The following is a 19,753-nucleotide window of genomic DNA, read 5'->3' as shown; positions in this document are numbered from 1 at the left end:
CATTTGTAATGGGATAGTCAAGTAGGATCATTTGAGGGAAAATATCTGAACAGAAAATATACGTTGCCTTCACCTGCTCTGAAAGTTTTTAATAGAGTTTAAAAAATATTTGTATTTTTACTAAACATGGCTATAAAATTCGGTTTTGAAGGGTCCACTAGCCTAAACCCTATAGGTATATTATTTTATAATATATTTTAGAACTAAAGTAGGAGGTATCAGCTAATTCAAGTATTTCTACTACCTGCGCATACATAGTAGGGCCCGCCGCGAGGTTCATTTTGTCAGTCGGAGAAGCCTCGCCCAGCACAATTTGTTCCCCTACAGCCTTAAAAATCCACATTTTATTGTTCCGCCTTCATTTGTGCCGCAACTCGCATAAAAGCCGCTAGATGAAACTCTTTGTCAATCATGATTTACATTCATTACTAATAGTCGGTACCTCTAAGTCCGTAACTTTAAATGAAATCTCATTAATTAAGATTCATTAAAAAGCTGACTTTATAAAAGCTGATTTTGAAATACATTTGTGTTGATAATTAATTATTGAATATACGAGAAAATAGGAAAACCATGTTTGCGACACACCATCACCTAGGATTATTGGTAAGATTATGACCCCCATATTCATATAACTTACAAACAGTTTAAATCGGTGAGAAACAATCAAGTTTCGATTTTGACTCTTTTGTGTCAGTCAAAAACTTTCACTTTAAAATTTATGATGACGGGGCTATATCTATAATACAGATTCTGTATTAGAAACGTATTTTGCATTTTATGGTTTCTATTCCAATACCGGCGGAACCCTAAAGAGAGGGGAGGAAATATTGCAAGGTTTTAAAGGTGAAAACAATTTGTCAGTGAGCTGTGATGTATTCACGGGTCAACACACGTATTAATTGAGAGCTCACCTCTCTGTGAAACAGACCAGATGTTTGTTTTTTTACCGAATTTAAAAAAAGAAGCGGTTCTTAGTTTCCAAAAGTAAACGGTACGGAGTTTTTTTCATTGCAAAATTTATTTATTTTAAAAGTCCATGTAATATAAACTTACCTACATAACAATCACTTTATTTCCATTATGTTATATTCCTGTATGATATTATTATATTCGCGACTTAATCTCCCGAAGGATTAAGATGAAAGTAATTGGTAAAACTATAATTAGATAAAATAATCTGGAAAACTATTTTCCTACGTCCGCCGACTGCTGCGATGTCAAAGCCAACTAAAACATAATTATGATTCCCTGAAATGAGTAAAACAAACTTCAGGTGGTTAATTAAAGTTATCTTGCAGTATTAACCCCGCAACGAAAAAGCTACAAACCATAGCGTATCTGAAACAGATGAACCGTTTTGAATGTGACTTTGAGAAGTGATTGATCAATATTTCTCTACAACAGGAAAAATAATAATACAATAATGGTAATTAATAACTTTATTTTGTTCAAACAAAAACGATATTAAAGCGACATTGTCAAAGAAAGACAACACCGAAGATAATTATTATCCTATTCGCATTATGGCTTGTCTAATGTTTAAAACTTCCTTGAGTAAGTTTATTTATTGATTATCTAAGTAATTATAAAATAGGTACAATATGTTGTTAAAATCAAAATATGGTTCATTAAAGTCAGCAAAAAGCAATAAGTACTTAGATATACCTAACATTTTATTTGTCATGAAGATATCGTCTGAGTATTCAAATAAAAAAGATGAAACTTTTAGGCAGCTCAAGCATAAAATTTGTATAAATTGATATCAAATAGTTGCTTAAGATGAAAGACATTTCGCGATAAGTGTGAAACAAGTTATTTATTTACTGTATCTGTAGCAAAAATGATTTCTGGGAAATATTTGCATGTAAATTGGGAATTTCTTACGTATACATAATAGTTTGTGACTTATTTTACAGTGTCTGTATTAACAAAGACTTAAAACTAAACATTATCTTAATCATCTTACGATTGACGACTAGACAATGCTATGTACAATAGCCGCAGTCCACTTAAATCAAATGAGTATTACATTTAATTCCGTTTAAGTACATTTTATTAATTTAATTACAACCCTCGTACAACCCAACAGTAAAAATACTTCGAATAAACAATACGACAGTAAAACCGTTACAGATAGAATTCCAATGTTTAAAATTCGAAAGTCAAGTTTCTTTTTCAGCCATCGACGGACAAAATGCTAGCCAGCCAGTATGCAGGCATTTCGCAGGGTTGCTAGTTGGAAAAAAATAATTAAATAGTGGAGTTGCAGCGAGTAGATACTGTGGGAGCATTTAATTTGTTCTATTTCCTGAGATTGTCAGGTATGTAGTTGTCCTTCCCGGGAATGCCCGAGCCGCCAGAGTCGCCGAGCCACGGATATCTGTAAATAGAAAAATATTGCTACAATCCCTTTGTTCTGTGAAAATTGCGGAGAATATAAAATAATGCTTTACATAAAGTGTGATCAGACCTCTGCTCTGAGCAATGTTTATGTTTAGACTACAGTGTAAGAGCTCCCGACTGTTTTGGTATCCCCCAGTTGATATCAGATCTATATTACGACACGTGTCGTGTAGTCAACATATTTATATACCTCGGTATACTCGTAGAAACCGTTCCAAGATGAAAACATTAGATACCGAAGCATGCGATTGATCAGCTCAAGAAATCTCTGGTACGGGATCGCTTTGAATAGGATAGCTCCATCTAGATACAAACGTTTCTACTGGACAGCCCGCATAATGGTTGGATTAACGTGATTGATTTGACCGAATAAAAAAAAGTATTTCTGTAGATGATTATTATTCCCTTATAAAGTGACCAAAGGGAGAGTAGGTTTACATACCTATTTTATAACATTTTATAGATTTTAGAAATATCATTTTTTTATAATCACATCACAAAGTAACTTCTTCAGTGTACATTGAACGCCTTGGGGCACACAAAAGGGTGGCGAAGTGGTCAGCGCTGCAGTTTTCCTTAGCGCTGCGGTAAATACAGCTCTATCTCGCTGAATTAAGCATAAGCTGATATCGTGACAAGTCTTGTTCAATTCTCCAGTTGCGCTACTAGTATACCACGAAAAAACAGCTGATACTCACTGGTTAGGGCACTCGCTACACGTCTCCATATACCGCGTGTCAGTAAAATTAGCTGTCGGGTTCTTAAAGGACAGGGCACACTTGTTGGGCAGATTACAGGGTGCGGCGGGGAAGGCCTTGACGTCGCACTTCCACGGCTCGAAGGTCACCAGGTTCTTGGCGGGCCGGGGGTCCGTCATCCAGGTGAGCGCTTGTGTGATCGTCACGAACCATACGTCGGGCCTGCGGGGGACGAAGGATTGTAAGTGGAGGAATATTTGGAGCTAGACTTATGTGTCAAATTAAAATGCTTTAGTGGATTGGGAAGGGAAATTAATTAACTGTAACCAGATTTGTTATTTTTACGTTATCCTTTTGCAAAAGAATTTATAACAAACGATGTACATGAGTAACCTACGCATAAGCTCAATGTGGTGGTAGTATATACATTAATTGTCACTTTTTCCAGAGTTGTAACTACCTACATAGGCAATAACCAACATTGCGTAGGTATTCTTGATTACTACTTATCAGTATTCCACTAAGTGCGATTATTATTTAATTCCCTTAAAAGGAAACGAACAGCCAATCCTAATTCTTATTAATGCTGTGAAATTATCACTTCAATCGAAATAACAATAAGAAGTGGTGAAGTCCAAAAGCGTTTCAGACTGATTGGCTATTTTAAAACCGGGTTTATTTACACAAAGTGGCGTATTGTTGCCGCTGCCACGAACCTAATCTGGAAACAGAAGCGAAGAAGTCTTTCTCTAATTATCCGATTTTCTTCAAAAGATCTTAGTTTAAGTTTGTGCAGCGAATAAGGCGCTTAGATAGAACTGCTTTTAAACTCAACGGTTTTTAGATAAAAGTGCCGAGTAAAGCTTTGTCAACTTCTAAAGACTCGAGGAAATTTATTGCAGATGAAACGGCCATCTTTATTCCGCCCGATTTCATTATCATTTTGTCACGAGAAATAAAGGTTTGCAAGGTAAGGTAAATACTTTCCATTGTTAAAATTTTACGGTCACTTTGTCGCGTTACGGAGGGGTCTTTTACTTCGTTTGTAGCCCCCAGTAATGAGAGAAAAATAAAAATAAACCCCTTTTTATTTTAAGTGTCCTGCTGAACCGGTTCATTTAAATTTTGCAGAGTCTTATTGTGGAGCGTCTATTTTGGGATTGTTTACGTTTGCCCCATTGAAACGGACAGGTAATAGGTATCGTGTATATTGAAGTAAAGTAGCCATAGTAAGCCTTCAAACATTGACAAATTCATAGCAGAGCGGCGATCTTTCTAATTATCGCGTATATTTCTATGTCTTTTCCACTTCTCTCTTATTTATTTTACCTTCCATCATAATTGGAGCCCACCCTATTGCTCTTTTAGGCACACCTCAGAACCAGACATATTTTCATCATACACTGTTGCCTGTATCAAATACCTGCTAGGGTAAGCTAAACTTAAAAAACATTATAGCTATAAAATTTAACGTTTCAAAGAGAAGCTAAAGAAGTAAGCTAGTGTGCTATAACCGACTTTGTTCATCTAACTTTGTAAGTCATCGGTAACATATTTAAATGTTATCTAGCGGAATATTGCAGTTCAACATTCACTCGTAATTTCACGGCAACTCGTAACCAAGTCTGGACAATGAAGGACATAACAAGCGGAACTATTTGGCCGTAGACAAGTTCCTAATTTGTACATCATAGAAGTTATATTCGAACTATACCTAGAGTACCTAAGCTACGAATGAACTCTTCGTTCGTATATAAAATATCGGAAAGAACTTGGAAAAAGTCGGAAGTATAAGGAACTATTTAGTTGTCCGCGAGTTCTCAATCCAAGCCACCCAGGTGGATTCTACTTCAGATATAGATAAATAAGTTCCCTTGTAGTATTGACCGGAGATTATGTGCAATCGTGATCAGATATTTATTAAATATGATTTAGTGGAAAAAACTGGGAACAAAGTGCGAATTTTGAAATTCTGATTTCAGTTTCGGGCTTAGATATACCATGCTGCACATGTAGGTTTCGGCTTAGTATACCCTTTTTGCAACACCCTGTATTATTAAATAAATAAATATAGAGCAGCTGCATTTATAACAATTTAGGAGTAGGTCCCGTAATTAAACTTATATGTAGTTTGTCGTGTAGGTACTTATATTGACTTAGCAATGGGAAAACCAACTTATAAAGTTCAACCCTGTATAGTAAAATAATCCAGCTCTGCTTTAACCACAACTAAGCAACCCGGTGGGCAGTGGTCCAAGCTTAGCAAAGATAGAGAGCCCAGGGGAATTACCGCAAAGGTTCCAGGTTAAAAGGTAATCGATTGAAACAACTGTAGGGAATAATACGCTGACTAAAGAGAAGAGAATTGTATTCGCGAATGTTTTAACTAATTACCTTCTCAAGATAAAGTCTTAGGGCTGATTTTTCAATAGCCAGATAAAAGTTATCTTAGAAATAATTCTGATGCTGTTGCGTCTGAATCTAAAAATATCATAAAACGAGAAACTGACTGATTGTCTGACATATCAACGCACAGCCTAAGAAACGGCTAAATTTAGGCACTTGAAATTTGGAAGGGACGTAGCTTAGGATAGGTATCCTAGAGGTGCACTATGAAAGGAATTCCCGAAACTCCCATGGGAACATTGTTCATTGCTTCACGTTAATCTCTCCCTCTTTTTTGTGGGGGTTTCACTAAAGATATAATAGTATTAAAACAACAATACTAACTGGCTAGCGGCCCAGTTGAGGAACTTGTGCAGGCCCTGCTCGAGCGGCTTGATCTGGAACCAGTTGGTGTGGAACGGCATCATGTAGGGAGCGCGGTTCTGTTCGTAGTAACGGTTGAAGTCTTCTTGCAGCCATTCTAGCACCTGGGGAAATTGATATAATTATGTATATTATTATGTCGCAGTCATCTGATTGAATCTGCTATTTCATTAAATCACTAGCTCGTTCATTGAATTAATGTATTCAATTGATTTTTGAAAAACGTGATGATTTTTGGGCAAGGAAACATAGGACCAGTCCTATACAGTGATTTACTAAACATGGTAAGTACATTACGAAGATCATTATTTCCATAGCGGTTCAAAATGTCCATTCTCCATTGATTAAATATAGCTAAGGACGCTGTCGACATCGACATTAAAATTATTGTAGTAGATAGGTACTACAAATGCATTAAACACGGATCTCATAGATTTTCGACAGAAAAAGACGCATTCAAATAGTGGATGCCTCTGATGTACTTTCCAGGGCCAGAAATAGTAACGGATCTCTTTTCCGGTGAGTAGAGAGACTAGAGAGTAAAATCAAATATGACAGAGTTATTGTAAAATTCTTACGTCGTCAGAGTCGTGATGGTGCAGCACGCACTGGTCCAGGTAGGGGCAGTGGCCACCCTCATATGACTCGATGAAGTGAGCGTTGAATGGCACCTCCCAGAGACCTGGAAATAATCATCATTCAACCTTTTAACCTTAATCCTTTTATCCCTAATCAGGGAACTTACAAATAATAGGAAACAAAAATATTCATAGAAGTGCACTATACATTGATGGGGTGCATTAGGAGCCACTTTTCGCCAATGGTATGTCAGTACTCCCGATTGCCATCTTTCATCATGATCATCAACCCGTAAACGTCCACAGCTAGACCGGCTTTCCTTATACAACCACTACCTACCGGATACCTGCCTAAGATCGACGGTTTCAAAATTTTGGGTTCTGAATAGCATCCCTACACTTGCCTAGTCGTGGCCTACACTCGTATAGGGATGCTCTCGTGTATAATAAATTATCGGTAGTTTATTAAACAAAGATACGATTTCATAACCACCAGCAGCCATAGTATCATACCTTTTTTAGGGTTCCGTAGCCAAAATGGCAAAAACGGAACCCTTATAGTTTCGTCATGTCCGTCTGTCCGTCTGTCCGTCTGTCCGTCTGTCACAGCCGATTTACTCGGAAACTATAAGTACTACAGTGATGAAATTTGATGGGAATATGTGTTGTATGAACCGCTACAAAAATATGACACTAAATAGTAAAAAAAAGAATTGGGGGTGGGGCCCCCCATACATGTAACTGAGGGATAAATTTTTTTTTTTCGATGTACATATCCGTGTGGGGTATCAATGGAAAGGTCTTTTAAAATGATATAAAGTTTTCTAAAAAACATTTTTCTTAAAGTGAACGGTTTTTGAGATATCAGCTCTCAAAGTCGTAAAAAGTATGCCCCCCCCCCCTCTATTTTTATAACTACGGGGTATAAAATTCTAAAAAAAATAGAGGTGATGCATGCTAATTAACTCTTTCAACGATTTTTGGTTTGATCAAAGTATCTCTTATAGTTTTTGAGATAGGTTGATTTAAGCTACGGAACCCTTTGTGCGCGAGCCCGACTCGCACTTGGCCGGTTTTTTAAAACACTAGTTCAATATCTTACCCGGGAAAGTCTTGGTGGGGCAAGTGTCGACCTTGCACTCGTGCGGGATCTTGTAGTCGAGCGTGTACGGCCACACCGGGATCGGCAGCGGCGGGACGCCGACTGAACTGTCGTAGATGTAGCCGTAGTCTTCTAGCACCTGGATGTGGAGCATTTTGATGTATTTAGTACTATTCGAAAATAAACAGACGTAGGTAAATAGTAAGCTGTAGGAAATGGGCTGTTGAAGAGTGGTGGGTTATTTTCTCAATCTTCACGCTTGGCTGGTGGGTGGAAGATATCACACAAACCCAAACGTTTAACCTGGGATCCTTGATACAACAGTCACAGTCGCTTACAAACCACAGCTTCATCCCCTTATCAATAATAATACACAATTTCATAATAGTCTACTGCCAGATATATTTTATATGGGTTTTCTTGAAACAAACCTAGGTAACCATTACATTTTAAAAACAAAAAATATCATGCAAATGAATTCATTTATATCCGATCTACAATATATGTAGACAGGAATACACCAAATTTCTAGGACTTTAATTTTAAAATGGAAATTTAGTGTGTCATCTCAAATTCAAAGTATTGTTTCTTCAGAAGCTACACTATTCGCTGAGCATTTTGGAGCTAATCTGAATGCTTTACGAAATCCGACTAGCTTGGTACCTACACAGTTTCAAGTTACGGCGATTGACCAAATCTAAAGGCAACCACAATCCACGTCCAACTTAGCAAGTAAACTTGAACCAAGCATTACCAAGAAATACTTTAATTGAAACATACGCGATAATAATCTAGAGGCAACTGTTATAAATCATTTCTTTTTATTATAACAGTACACGCGTAGGGAGGTAAGAACATAATTAATAATTATTTACACACACGTTAACTTTCTCAATGAAAGTTCCATGAAAAAAGCTTTGATATTAAAGCTATTAAACTACGAGCCAAGGCCTTGATAGAAGTTAGAACATATATTTTTAAACGCGAATCTTTTTTATTCGTTTATGCCTCGACATAAAAAGTACGTTTTCTTCCATCGTAACAAATAGTAGACAGGTATATAGGTACCTATGTATATTCGCTACTATGAATTATGTATTCGAAGGTAAGCCTTGAAATCCAGCCACATTTATAGCTTTTTTATGAGACATTTGGACGATGATAGTCTAGATAGAGCGTACTTGGAATCTCAACACCGGGCTTAAAAGCCCGATTTTATAACACCATAATTTCCGTATAACACCCGTTACTTGGTATGGATTAATGGGTTTACTCAGATTTTACACCCGTTGAAAGATAAGATATATCTTTTGTACCTATCTGTACCATACCATGCCATATTCCGGAAATCATAGCGTTTTCGAAGAGATCGTGATATTGTAATTCATATAAAATAAACATAACTATTGTAAAACAAATCACAGAATATATCAGTCATCAATATCCCGTGGCGTAATTCATCAAAAATTTTACTATAGCCCCCACTAGCCTACTAAACCGCATGAACCGATATTCATTTACCTATCACATTTTACATTCATAATCATAAGGTATCATAATGATTATTCATTTCATATGCCACGGAGTTATATTTAGAAATGCTACTACTCACGCACGGCATTTGCGTCGGCATATTAGTATTCAAATGTGAGACACACAAACCTGTATTCAACGCGAGTCCGGAACTACGGAACCGGTCAAGTTTAATATTACGTGCGATTACTGACTACAGGCCGATCAATGTTGCAATGTAAAATTAATTTTAAATTCGGAGTGATGGGCTAAATTAGCGACCGAGGCATCACATACGATAGGATATCTTAGATTAATGGTAAGTACCTTATTGATTGATTGTTATATTGCATAAAAATATATTAAATGTTGTAATTTTACTAATTTCGTGTATCTACACCTAATAATAGGCTTTTACAACGAAAAGTTCCTCATTGAATATTTGTTGTTTAAGCTGCCTGTGTTCCAGTTTTTATCAATAAATAGATAGGTACCTTTATTTGGCACACATTTAATTCGTGTTTTTGAAAAAAAATCATAAAAACTTTCTTGTCCCAACTACGCTCAACAGTTAGTTCCAAAAGGGACAAGACCACTTGTAATGAGCGGACTACACTGGATCTTTCGTGCGTGTAGTGACGCAATGTTGCTTTCTTCACCTCACACGATTACGCGATTAATATTGCATTCGTATGAAACTAATCGTTTTACTTAATAGACGAGGAATTGTTTTGCGTGCGAAATATATTATATTTCAGTTTCATATTTTATGTTATAAAATGTGGAGTTATAAAATCTCTGTAATGGGTATGCAAAGCAAAATCGTATATTTTTTTCTGCTTGACTCCATTAAGTTTATATTATTAAATAAATATAAAATGAATATCTCTGTCAAAACAATAAGTGCCTATTTCACAACGTCTAGATAAAGGATACCGTGTGATTATTTAACTAATCTCTTACTCGTCGCATATCGTCATAATAATATTTTAGTGCGCTATGATATAATAGTGTTAAAACCAGAAGGAAAAGGTGACACAAAAAGTTAACTCATTTGTGAAATAGGTTTGTTTTACCATAAATCATTAATACAACTTGAAAACATGAGGATTTATATCGATAACCAACAAATTAAATCAGAAAATACAAGAACACGACTCCATATTCAAATTAACTCCCCCCTTCCTTGACAATGACATTGACATCTCCTTTTTGACGTTTCCCGCCATGGCTTATCTGCCGACCACAGAGTACGTCGTCGCGGTGTAAATACGATTGCTTCCTGTTATTATTCTGAGGTTCGGAGTTATATTTGTAACACGGCCTTTCCTGATGGCGTGACGTCCTCGACCGCAACGTCTTCTCAAAGTCTTCAACACCACGCTCTAGGCAATCCAAAACTCAGCACTTCAAAATCTGTAAACAATTGATGTGATTAGAAGGGTATTTTTGCATTTTGTTCTAATTGGGCAGAGGCACACGAGTCGGCTTGCCACCCTAACCACTGGCAGAGGCACACGAGTCGGCTTGCCACCCTAACCACTGGCAGAGGCACACGAGTCGGCTTGCCACCCTAACCACAGGCAGAGGCACACGAGTCGGCTTGCCACCCTAACCACTGGCAGAGGCACACGAGTCGGCTTGCCAACATCACCACTAGCAGAGGCACACGAGTCGGCTTGCTAACCTAACCACTGGCAGAGGCACACGAGTCGGCTTGCCACCCTAACCACAGGCAGAGGCACACGAGTCGGCTTGCCAACATCACCACTAGCAGAGGCACACGAGTCGGCTTGCTAACCTAACCACTGGCAGAGGCACACGAGTCGGCTTGCCAACCTCACCACTGGCAGAGGCACACGAGTCGGCTTGCCAACAACTTGGGCAGAGGCACACGAGTCGGCATAACCCTGAACGAGAGATAAATCGGCACACAAATAAAAAGTAAAAATTCAGCACCGGCAGAGGCACACGAGTCGGCTTGCCAACAACTTGGGCAGAGGCACACGAGTCGGCATAACCCTGAACAAGAGATAAATTCGCATACAAATAAATAGTAAAAATTCAGCACTGGCAGAGGCACACGAGTCGGCTTGCCAACAACTTGGGCAGAGGCACACGAGTCGGCATAACCCGAACAGAGGGATAAATTGGCACACAAACTAACAACAAAAAAATAATTGTTAATACCTTTGTTAGCATTCAAACCAATAAATAATAAAAAAAAGTTATGAATGAAAGTCAAAGCCACTCATCGCATTTCTGCGTGAGATCCCGTCGAGAGCGGTTTGAAGTACTTGTGAATGCCCCTCGATGCATCTTCCACGTCAGCCGTCTATGGCCAACGGTAACGCGCATCATGCGCACACAGCATGCGTGTTGTGCACCCGCGTCAGGCGGTTGCCAGCGCGACCACCAGACCGCAGCACGCATACAGCGCAGACAGCAGCGCGCATACAGCGCAGACAGCAGCGCGCATACAGCGCACACAGCAGCGCAGGCCGGAGACCGCAGCGCGCAGACAGCAGCGCGCATACAGCGCAGACAGCAGCGCGCATACAGCGCAGACAGCAGCGCGCATACAGCGCAGACAGCAGCGCGCATACAGCGCACACAGCAGCGCAGGCCGGAGACCGCAGCGCGCAGACAGCAGCGCGCATACAGCGCAGACAGCAGCGCGCATACAGCGCAGACAGCAGCGCGCATACAGCGCACACAGCAGCGCACGCCGGAGACCGCAGCGCGCAGACAGCAGCGCGCATACAGCGCACACAGCAGCGCAGGCCGGAGACCGCAGCGCGCAGACAGCAACGCGCATACAGCGCAGACAGCAGCGCGCATACAGCGCAGACAGCAGCGCGCATACAGCGCACACAGCTGCGCAGGCCGGAGACCGCAGCGCGCAGACAGCAGCGCGCATACAGCGCAGACAGCAGCGCGCATACAGCGCAGACAGCAGCGCGCATACAGCGCACACAGCAGCGCAGGCCGGAGACCGCAGCGCGCATACAGCGCAGACAGCAGCGCGCATTCAGCGCAGACAGCAGCGCGCATACAGCGCAGACAGCAGCGCGCATACAGCGCAGACAGCAGCGCGCATACAGCGCACACAGCAGCGCAGGCCGGAGACCGCAGCGCGCAGACAGCAGCGCGCATACAGCGCAGACAGCAGCGCGCATTCAGCGCAGACAGCAGCGGGCATACAGCGCAGGCCGCAGCACGGAAACAGCGCAGGCCGAAATGCGCATACAGCGCAGACTGCTTGGAGGTACTGCATCGGCACCATCTGGTTGCAATCCAGCTCGGCCAGTCTGACTAGTGTAGAAGCTGGCTTCATTGAGATTCTCATTCTAAAGCTGCACTCATCCAGTCAAGTCTGCTTAACAAAAAAAAAACATCAAATATGAGTCAAAATTCATATCAGTCTACCTCAAGTGGTACCAATTGAAGGTAGACTTTTTATTGACCTCATTTACTTCAGTTCGGCCACTCCTGTAATAAAATTAAACCATTCCTATCATACAATTCGGCCACTCCTTTAATAGGGTCTCACACACCTATGCATGGGGATCAGAACCAATCTCAACTGCTTTCATAGGTTAGGTTAGGAAACATAAGAAGCAATAAGTACTTACTAAGTACTGAGTAACACTGTACCATATTATTTCAGGTTTACCTATCTCAATACATCTATATACAATGACATGGAGTGATGGTTGGTGCTACATGTAAGAAACTACTCAAGCTGATGGCATAATTATTATCCTTTCACACTGTCATTTACCATCTCAACCTTAGATTATTAACAATATACAGATGGTGTGCCACATACATACAAAAGCAAAGTTTTCTGCATTTTGTTTACTGTCAAACCGTTTTAATTTAAACCTACTACACCTCTGAGCTAACAAAGTCACAAACTAAACTTATTCAAAATAAGAGCTCAGAGGTAGAAGTGGGATGTTATTTTTGTATTGACATTTCTTTTGCACTGACACTCCATCTAGTTTGTGTATTCAAATATTGTTGCTCAACTGTTGAATTCATCTTTGCTTTCATATAAAATAATTGCAAAATAAATGTTAATTGATATCTGAACTATTGAAATAACTGAAACTGGTAGCAACATAATGCATATTCCCTGTGAGCACGGGCAACAGTGGCGTGATGCAATCACTTCCTAATTCAAATCTTACCACGATAAATAGTGCCAAGAACATACTTACAGGAATAATACCAAACTACCTGTTACTTCTTTTCACAACACCAATGTACTTACGTACCGGCTTTATACAACAAGAACTCATAAACTCACCGCCTAGGGAACAGAAAATTTATAAAATAAAGTGTGCAGAATACCAATATTTCTGTATTTTTCTGATTTAACTTGTATTGTATGATAAACATAGGCAGAAGCGGAAAATAGCGCGTGGAAAGAATCCAACTTCTGATGTTAAAACCAGAAGGAAAAGGTGACACAAAAAGTTAACTCATTTGTGAAATAGGTTTGTTTTACCATAAATCATTAATACAACTTGAAAACATGAGGATTTATATCGATAACCAACAAATTAAATCAGAAAATACAAGAACACGACTCCATATTCAAATTAACTCCCCCCTCATAGAGAAAAAATAAACAATTGTGAAAAGAGTGGCATCTCAAGGAGTTTTTTGTCATACTCTATACGTCATACTGAACGGCGCCACGCCATCTCTTTATATTTCTCAGCCTCATTGTACATACATACAGGGTGCCCTGTTGGGACACCCTGTATATATATAGATATTGTTATCACAAGTTAATCGCCGGATCTCCGCCGGGCGATCCGGTGCGGTCCGGTCGCCCGATCCAAGAAGTTTAGTATGTAAGATTTCTTGGATCGCGCGATCGGATCGCGTTGGGTCGTCTGGTGGGGATCCGGCTATTAACTTCAATCTATAAAGATATAAGACATATTTGCCTTAACGTAGTTACACCACACAACAGTTATTACATTTATTAGCTAAATGTAAGTTCAATCTATTTATGTACCTACCTACATGCAACAATAAATAAAAAACAAATTATTATATAATTCTTTATTACCTCGCATAACTATAACAATGTTTCAGTTCAGTTTTGTTCATGTCACTTGTAAAATAATATGCGAGTGGGTGTGTGTATTCCTTTTTTATTCCTTTCACCGTGAAAACCACTTCATGTTTTGCTAGTTTATGTTTCCCAAGAGAAGCAAATCTTGTCACTTGTGGTGATAAAGTCATTTCGTCCAATAGTGCATCATTTATCCTCACGAGGCAAATCTTTGACGACATTTATCAGTTTGGTACACATAGTATTTTAATCTTCAGCGGATATGAAGAGTCGATCGCTCTTTGCCAGTGCCGCCATTTCAGCTCGGTTCCCGTGGAACCACATGGAACCTGGATCCATATGGAATCTGTCAGGTCACAAGAATTTCATAAAAACACTTTTTGCGGATAAAGATGCTTTTTATTAACACACCATGTTTATTTTTATTTGTAGGTATATACAATTTATAAATAACGATAAGTATACCGAGAGTATAGGCTTTTATTACAAAAATGTTATTTGCGAGACATTGTAAGACAACTGAACTGACACTGACACGCAATTTCTTCATAATAGCCATAGATCATGACAATGTTAACATTCAAATACTACTTATCTATGTGTCTTGTTATTGTTCTAGGGTCTTGTTCATAACGCCATCTTACATCTTTTTTGGTAATAAGAGTAATATAAAGAGATGGCGGTACCTTCTACTAAAAGTTCAGCCATTAAGGGACTGACCCCCCCCTGTCCCCCCTTCCTTGACAATGACATTGACATCTCCTTTTTGACGTTTCCCGCCATGGCTTATCTGCCGACCACAGAGTACGTCGTCGCGGTGTAAATACGATTGCTTCCTGTTATTATTCTGAGGTTCGGAGTTATATTTGTAACAATAGTGTACCTACTTAAAATTGTCATAAGTACATTAAGTTGATAAATGTTTGTCCCCAAATATAGTCAGACTGGACTCGAATGCAACAGCCACCAACCAGCCTTTTGCTGCCCATGTATAGTACGTAGGTATATAAATAAACGTGGCTGGTAATACTCGAATACTCACGTGATATGTCGCGTGTCGAATCTAGTTTAGCAGGTTATTTCACAATCTATTTCGTTCATCATTGATTGAGAACAATCCACTTACACTATTAAATTTGTTCTATCCTAGCATTCTTAAAATAATAATAATGTTAATTTAAGCCCTTATAATAATATATAGCCCTCAAAAAATTAACAACTGAATTTCAAGCTAATCATGTCCGTTAGTAAGGTAGGTTATGGTATGTTAGCTTTGTAGCATAGTTTTACCGCTTGTTTCATAGTAAGTATCTGGATAAAAGATACCAGTGATACATAATTTCAAACCATAACAACATATTTTTTACCCCACAGACCTTAACATTTATTTCAGAATGTATAGGAGATTGTAAAGAAGCATTTAGCATTTCCAATTCAAATCACAGATTATCTTTATTTATATCCCACATATCTTACACTACATTTACGTGGTTTTAGATTATAGATAGATTAATTGTAAAATCGGCACTTACACCTAGCACCTCAAATGCAAATCCCAGCTCCAGTCCCACATACCTTGAACTGCGTGTTTCTCCCCGGCTTGAGGAACGGGGCGCGCGCGCCGACCACCTCCGCTCTCGACACGTTAGCGAACCGCCGGAGGACCTCACGCATTCCGATCATCTCGCCCGCCCACTCCTCGTAGCCCTTGTCTTGCAGGCCTTGCTGCATGGAGATCGTTCCTGTGGCAATCTGGGAGAGGGGTCGTTGGTTAGTGGTTGGGATGTTATGGTTGAGGAGGTTATGGTTGGTAAGTTAAATTGTAGGGGGTGATGGAATGATCGGGTTTTGAGGAATCAAAGCTGTCAGAGATTTCGTTTCAGACACTAAAAACTTAGAATGATGTTATAAAAAAACTGTTGAAATTCCGTCTGAATTCTGATGAATCTTATATGTTTTTGAGGGGATATAGCGAATTTTAAAATTTTGAACATAATAAGCGACAGCTTAGAATGACCCACTGCTAAGTCACCCTCCTTCGACTTACAACAAAAACATCTGTGTAATCTTTACAGCATAAAACTTACAACATCCCTATTTACCGAGCATCGGTTATAAGCTCCATAAGATATTCGGTTACAAAATGTGCTCTGCTCGCTGCAAGTCAAACAATATGAAACCCGTTTTTGATATTCGGTTTATGTCAGAGCCCCTCACAGGGCGTGTTCAAACATCAATGCGGGGAATCCCCGAAATGAAAGCTACACTGGCGTACCAGAATTCATTGTCTGCCTAGTGCCTGCGGGGTTGAGCTGAACATTTAGTTATTTTCATATCTAGAATGTGGATAGACTTTACAAGTACCTACTTGTTCACCTACAAAGCTTCCGGCCGATGTATGGTTAAATTCAATGTAATAGCTAAGTATTGTATTAATGTAAGTATATATTATTTTACTTAAATTCAAAGTAACGAAAAAAGCGTCAAATTAAAAGCTGTAACCGAAAAAACTGTAACCAAAAAACGCTGCATTTATAGACGCTGGTTACAGTACTTTCGGTCAAAATAAGACGATAATAATATGAGCAATACCCGATACACCAATAGTATGCCACCAACGAACTATTTCTTATAGTTAGTTGTTAACCACGTTTACTTTTGTTACGGTGAAGGTTCGAAAAACAAATAGGTTGCTTACAGATTGGGTATTCCACTTTACGAGAAAACAACGGAAGATTAAACTTAGCCCATAAATATTGCTCGTCTAGATTTAGGTACACTAAAACTGAAACTCCGGCTAAATCAAAAAACTTTCACAATCTTTTCTTATTAAAAATTCTTAGCCGTACCTGTGTTTACTCTTTTACCTCAGTTTTTCAATAAAAGCTTGTTATGAAATAAGCTAATATTAAAGTGAAAAGAAAAACATATATCTCTTGAGACTTTCTTTGACGTAAACAGAAGACAAGTCTAGTAGAAAAGGCTGGTTATAAACAAAGTTATTGTCTTTGTAGCTTAGTCTAAAAACAAAGTAAAGTCAAGTTCTAAGTCACAGTGCTATTGAAAATCTCTTGGATTTTTATACAGTATGGAATTTGATGAATGCCGTTAACTTTGGCATGAGAATACAGCAGCCGTACAGTCATACTGAGCAACTTTGAAATGGGACCAATTTTAAAATTACATAAAACGGCTGTTTCATAGTATATTTCAATACCTACATAGTTAAATTGCATGTTTAGGTATTTCACTGATAAAATTCCATCCTGTATATATATCTAAGTTAATTTAGTTTCTTACCTCATGACCATCGTGCGCCAAAGCTTGTACCATAGCGTAGTTACTGAAAACAAAACACATTCGTCATATTTATAAAGTTTAATTTTAGATATCAGAAACTCGTATCTACATAATATTATTATGTAGGTTTTGTTCATGCACTACAGTATGTTTTATAATAGCACCGTAAGTTGCCAGTGAGTTGATAATCCTAAAAATATCCATCAGTACATAAATGACAACTTTCAAAAAGTAATTAATCTCACTACTGAGATATTATTCTAGCTACAAAGATTATCGCTAGTCATATTTAAGCACCTCGACTAATTAGTTTTAAAGTAATTAAGTAAGCAAATCCTTAATTTATTCTTAATCCTGAACATAATTAAAGCGCCAATAATTACACAAAACATCCCGCCATAACAATTTAGCGAAACAAAAGAATCTACACAGCAAACTTTTAAATTACGAGTTAATCTGTTGTACAAAGTAAAAGTATACTGATGGCGTCCCAGGGAACGGTTTGATAAAAGTTGAAAACGGACGCAGGAGTTATAATTATTTGACTTTAGTTCTAATAAATATAAAGTTCGATCCCTTTGAAATATTATTCAGGTATGTTGCGTTTAATTGGCAATAAACATAAGTACCTATCAGCACCTATGTATATTTGTAATAACATATTAATATAATCTTTAGTAAATAAAATATACACTATTGTCTAATGCCAAATAACTTGATTAAAACTGTATTTAACACTACGGGCGGGATGAAATATCTAAATCCTAAATCTATGCAGTGTGACTTTGGACAATAGAAGAAACACTGGGAGGTTCTGTACAAAACACAACCCTATTCTGGCCTAAGAATCGATACCAAGTTAGATTCTACTGAAAAGCCATCAAAGTCATGTATATGTATAAGTATGTTTTAAAACAGTATTGTAAAAGATGACATGAGGATGCTACAGACGAACTGTCATCACGTCACTATTCTAGAATTCTGTTACGTTTCTTCAAGGACATTGGTTATAAATACAAATCCTTGCGTTTCTATGTATTTCTATAGCATTCATTTGTCAGCCAGTCACAATCTCACTCGACGATATTCACAGAAATAAATAGAAACCAGTAGTACCTAGTCAACTTGCAATAGGTACATCATTTGCTTCCACCTAAAATCTTCGATACCAATTTTCCCATTTCCTAGAATAGGCCACCAGCAAACTTGCACAAAGACATACCTGTATTCATGGGAGAGGAAGAAAGTCCCTCGGATGGGACATCCGTTGGGGTTCTTTATCTTGCCGTTGAAAACTTTCTTGTACAACTCGAAGTTGTTCAAATTAACAGCTCCGTCGAATGTGAGCAGGATCATTTGCGGCGTCTGGAACAAAGAGGTGGTGATGGGGTGAAGGTGATTGTAAAGTTAGATAGCAAGACACGGGAGTGTGGAGATTGCAACAAGTTCAAGGAATAAACTCGGAGACCTTATTGTAACTTATGGTATTATTAGACCATATTATCCAGTTTCATTTAAAAACTACACTCATGAACAATGAAAAAGTCCCCGACACTAAATGATACCAAATGAATGATTAATAATAATTAATATTCAATATTGCAGACGGCGGCGTCATTAAGCTACATTCCCTTTAGGAGTAATTTGGTGCTATAGTCACTGGAACTTTTTCACTGCCCGAAAAAATATATCTACCAAACACCAAATAGCAACCGCAATTTTTTATTCAATACAACAATTAAGTAACTTGTAAGTATTCAGAATATCCAGTTTCAGCCAGTTATGAACCGTTACCTGTAACCTAATACGTTTCCCTCTTCCTCTAATTTCAGTTCGTAGTAACTTTTGCACCAAAATTAATTATTAGGGTTTGCCATTATTCAATATCACAGTATTATTTGACACGGGAAAGTTACTTTTCCAGCGTTTGCATTACAAATTACCGAGAATTTATTACCTGAATGGGTGTTATTAATGTTGTTACTGAAATTAGATAGGTATTTTCCAGAGAATTTTGAATATCAAAATTGCAGGAAACATTTTAGTTGAAATTATTAATATTATTTTGAACGTTTAATTAAGAATATGTTCGCCTAATCAACGTATGAACATCGCGGAAAGATAAATATATAATTATATACATGTATAATATAGATACCTATGTAATTCATTTCAGCAACGATGATTCCTGTGACAATTTAATATTTTCCAAAATACGCACAAATAGGTACTTTTGCTAAATCTGAGTCCATTAATTAAATTTTATTCGAGTCAATTCATACAATAAGTAGGT

At 38.3% G+C, this 19,753-nt stretch overlaps 1 protein-coding gene and 1 long non-coding RNA gene across 3 annotated transcripts in view; both read right to left on the bottom strand.

The window, feature by feature from the left end:
* Positions 1 to 1,800: 1,800 nt before the first annotated feature.
* Positions 1,801 to 19,753, bottom strand: part of LOC105382998 (chitin deacetylase 1) — a 30,215-nt gene continuing 12,262 nt past the window's right edge. For both annotated transcript variants that reach the window (XM_048624531.1, XM_048624532.1), the window contains exons 5-12: positions 18,683 to 18,825; positions 17,461 to 17,503; positions 15,736 to 15,912; positions 7,554 to 7,692; positions 6,452 to 6,555; positions 5,835 to 5,977; positions 3,105 to 3,326; positions 1,801 to 2,383 (exon numbers count right to left, since the gene is read on the bottom strand). In XM_048624531.1, coding sequence (XP_048480488.1) covers positions 2,305 to 2,383; positions 3,105 to 3,326; positions 5,835 to 5,977; positions 6,452 to 6,555; positions 7,554 to 7,692; positions 15,736 to 15,912; positions 17,461 to 17,503; positions 18,683 to 18,825 — 1,050 coding nt within the window. In that variant the 3' untranslated portion in view covers positions 1,801 to 2,304. The remainder of the gene's footprint in view (positions 2,384 to 3,104; positions 3,327 to 5,834; positions 5,978 to 6,451; positions 6,556 to 7,553; positions 7,693 to 15,735; positions 15,913 to 17,460; positions 17,504 to 18,682; positions 18,826 to 19,753) is intronic.
* Positions 10,253 to 13,662, bottom strand: LOC125489259. The gene is made up of 2 exons (XR_007266840.1): positions 13,349 to 13,662; positions 10,253 to 10,481 (listed from the first exon to the last, which is right to left on the bottom strand). It is a non-coding gene; the product is annotated as an uncharacterized LOC125489259 (long non-coding RNA).

Source organism: Plutella xylostella, chromosome 12 (assembly GCF_932276165.1).
Source record: "Plutella xylostella chromosome 12, ilPluXylo3.1, whole genome shotgun sequence".
Classification (NCBI taxonomy): domain Eukaryota; kingdom Metazoa; phylum Arthropoda; class Insecta; order Lepidoptera; family Plutellidae; genus Plutella; species Plutella xylostella.
This window is presented reverse-complemented; position numbering and strand designations above follow the sequence as displayed.